The following is a 2,960-nucleotide window of genomic DNA, read 5'->3' as shown; positions in this document are numbered from 1 at the left end:
TTCCTTGTAGATGAGTTCAGAGTTTTTGTCCTTCCTATAAGAATAACCAATCACTATTATCATGGTCAAATAACTGGTATATTCTACATAAGTGACAAGGAATTAAAAAATACCAATCATTAAGGACTTTTGCAACGTGGCCAACAGGATCAACTTCAATTGATGTGTTATATAGTGTACTCAGTGACAACCCTAATTAAACACAAATGTCAAGTATGTAATATAAAAAGTAGAAATAATTTAATGCACTCGTTGGAAGAACATAACAATATTACCTTGGAATGCATTAACGTTCAATCCTTCAGCAAGTATAATGGGGAATTTCCCTTGCCGAAGTTGTAATTCAAGTTGAACCCCTTGGTTTACAGCAAACGTTCCCCAAAGTGTTAGCATAATAGGCTTCAATCTATAAGTGAAATTCAAAACATAATATATAAATAAAATGATAACATATAACAAAGTAAATAATTGTTATATAAGTAAGGCAAGAAACGGGTTAAGATTTATACTCTTCGTTCATGACAACAAAATCATGAACATTTTGTTCGCCATTTTTGGTCACCACAATTTGGCGTGGTAACTTGTATATAATAATCGCCATAATGCCTATAGTTATACAAAAGAAGCAACTAAATTGATGATGCATAAATCAAGTGTTAACCATAATATAATAATAATAATAATAATAATAATAATAATAATAATAATAATAATAATAACAATAATAATAATAATAAGGAACTAAACAAATCTAAAAGACAATGAAATAAAGAATTGACTTACTTATTGGTCGGCGAGATAAAAAATAGTCAAAAATATGGTGAAATGGGCTCAGATGAGCCTGGACATGTCCAGATATGTCAATTGCCTCATCAGGACTAAGTTTTTGAATCATAGTACTCCTCGTTATATTCCAAATATTCATGTACTTTGGATCAGGTAAATTTGTAAAACCTACGACAGCTTTAACCGATGCATTAGATATAATATATGTAGAAGACACCTCGAGTCTTTTATCAATCGTCCCATCAATGTCTTTGTCATACAACATTGCTTGCACTTTGTTACCCTGAAAGAAGTATCAAATACGTACATATATGTTAACGAAATGTAATTATATTTGACATAAAATAAGATAGGGACATCTTTGAACATTAATACCGAGACCTAATATTTGTGATCAATTTAAAAACTTACAGCCTCATCCTCCAATATTATGGGTTTATATTTCTTTCCTGGTGTTCTCCTTGATTCTTGTGTATTAAGTTTTTGTACCACTACAACTTTGCACCGCCATCGTGGTAACTCAGTAGTAACATCAGGTATCAACACTAGTCCCTCCATGCTGTACACAATTAAGGAAATTTAATACTGTTAGTCGCGTATAAAATTGTTGTCATTAGGCTAGTCATATGTTCACAAGCCATTTCTAACCTAACATTCGTTATTATTATTATTATTATTATTATTATTATTATTATTATTATTGTATAAGTGTAAATATATATGCTTTGAACAAAATATATATAAACATATTGAGCATAATCTTTTAATTAAAGTAATTAAAATACAATAGCGTTAAACTAAATCTTATATATGATGCACAAAATAAATAGTACCTAGGCAACAACAAATTACAATATTTGAACTTGTACGGTTGAGTAGATCCAAACTCTGAAACAAAGCAAATATGTTGAACGAAAAAAGTTAATACAAATATAAGTTCATATGAATTGTTGTTTTTAAGTTTTAAAAATGCTAGTAATTCATTCTGTTGTAATTTTTAAGTTATGTACTATGTTTTAAGTAGGTTAGTGAACCACTATGTTGGATTAAGTTTTTAATTATATTTGTTTCTACACTATAAATAATTTTATCTTGCATGTTTGTAATGTTATTACTTCATTTAATGTTAATTTATAAAGTGCAAACTATTTTTATTTTTTATTTTGGAGTTTAAGTTGGATATGCGGAAAAAAAGGGTAAGCGGGAAGGCTATGCTAAGAAAATTACGTGAGGTGTTTGATAGAATAAATAATAATTGTTTGATTATAGAATAATATAATGCAAACTATACTCACTTGTAATTGATGCACAATTAAACTAAGCCGTCATAATATGTACTTGATGATTTCATCGTAAACAACATTTTCTGTAAGATTTGTGCATGTCGATTCATCAAAATCGTTGCATATTACGATTTTCAAAGAAGCTGCAGTTTTTGCACGAGACATCGCGACATATAGTTGACCATGGCTAAAAACAGGTTCCTTCAAGTAAAGGCCAACAAAATCTAGAGTTTGGCCTTGTGCTTTATTTACTGTCATTGCAAAACAACTTTTTACGGGGAATTGGCATCTTTTGAATGGTATTGGACAGTTTTCATCCTTTGATGGTTGAAGTGGTATTCTAGGTATCAATACATGCTTACCCTTGTATTCCCCCACTGCGATAATGCAACTTATGGTATGATCCCCAAACATATCACATATTAGGCGTGTACCATTGCATAAGCCTTCACATGGATTTAGATTCCTTAATAAGATTACAGGACTATTTTTTTTCAAGCTTAAAGTATGAGGAGGCAAGCCAGGAGGGCATAAAGTATGTAAATAATCTTGGCAATGCAAGTACTTTGAATCAAGTGGCTCATCATAACTGATGTAACTTTTATTTTCACCAGGGAACTTTTCCAGCAAAAGCATATTAATCTCATCAACAAATTCATTCTTTGTTGTCAAAATTGCTCTGTCCATCAGTGGGTATGGGTCATTGAAGAAACAATGCAAATCAGGGTATACAGCATCAAACAATGCATATAACGAAGACTTTGATCCACATTTTTGTACGAGAAATTGAGAAGGCACTTTTATTTTGTTTTGGTAAATAGCAGGTTCTGTGCCATTACCTATCTTCATCAAGTAACTTGCAAATGTAGGATCAGCCTGTGCACGCATGTT

General features: G+C 30.9%; 2 protein-coding genes across 2 annotated transcripts; both read right to left on the bottom strand.

The window, feature by feature from the left end:
- Positions 1–737: 737 nt before the first annotated feature.
- LOC116009839 lies at positions 738–1,356 on the bottom strand. Its single transcript, XM_031248990.1, has 2 exons — positions 1,198–1,356; positions 738–1,069 (listed from the first exon to the last, which is right to left on the bottom strand). The coding sequence occupies exons 1-2, from the start codon at positions 1,342–1,344 to the stop codon at positions 752–754; spliced, it is 465 nt and encodes a 154-aa protein (XP_031104850.1). The 5' UTR covers positions 1,345–1,356; the 3' UTR covers positions 738–751.
- A 755-nt stretch (positions 1,357–2,111) lies between these two features.
- On the bottom strand, positions 2,112–2,957 carry LOC116010929 (ATP-dependent DNA helicase PIF1-like). Its single transcript, XM_031250422.1, has one exon. It carries the CDS (start codon positions 2,955–2,957, stop codon positions 2,112–2,114), a length of 846 nt encoding a protein of 281 aa, XP_031106282.1.
- Positions 2,958–2,960: the final 3 nt, after the last annotated feature.

This window comes from Ipomoea triloba, chromosome 2 (genome assembly GCF_003576645.1).
Source record: "Ipomoea triloba cultivar NCNSP0323 chromosome 2, ASM357664v1".
Taxonomy (NCBI): domain Eukaryota; kingdom Viridiplantae; phylum Streptophyta; class Magnoliopsida; order Solanales; family Convolvulaceae; genus Ipomoea; species Ipomoea triloba.
The sequence above is the reverse complement of the archived record's forward strand: the minus strand, read 5'-3'. Positions and strand labels throughout refer to the sequence as shown.

Bases quoted from the DNA above. Each gene is read 5' to 3' on its own strand.
- LOC116010929 (XM_031250422.1), bottom strand. From the start codon at position 2,957: ATGCGTGCACAGGCTGATCCTACATTTGCAAGTTACTTGATGAAGATA.
- LOC116009839 (XM_031248990.1), bottom strand. From the start codon at position 1,344: ATGGAGGGACTAGTGTTGATACCTGATGTTACTACTGAGTTACCACGA. The intron at 1,070-1,197 runs GTAAGTTTTTAA...TACTTCTTTCAG, and splicing joins TAATATTGGAGGATGAGGCT to GGTAACAAAGTGCAAGCAAT.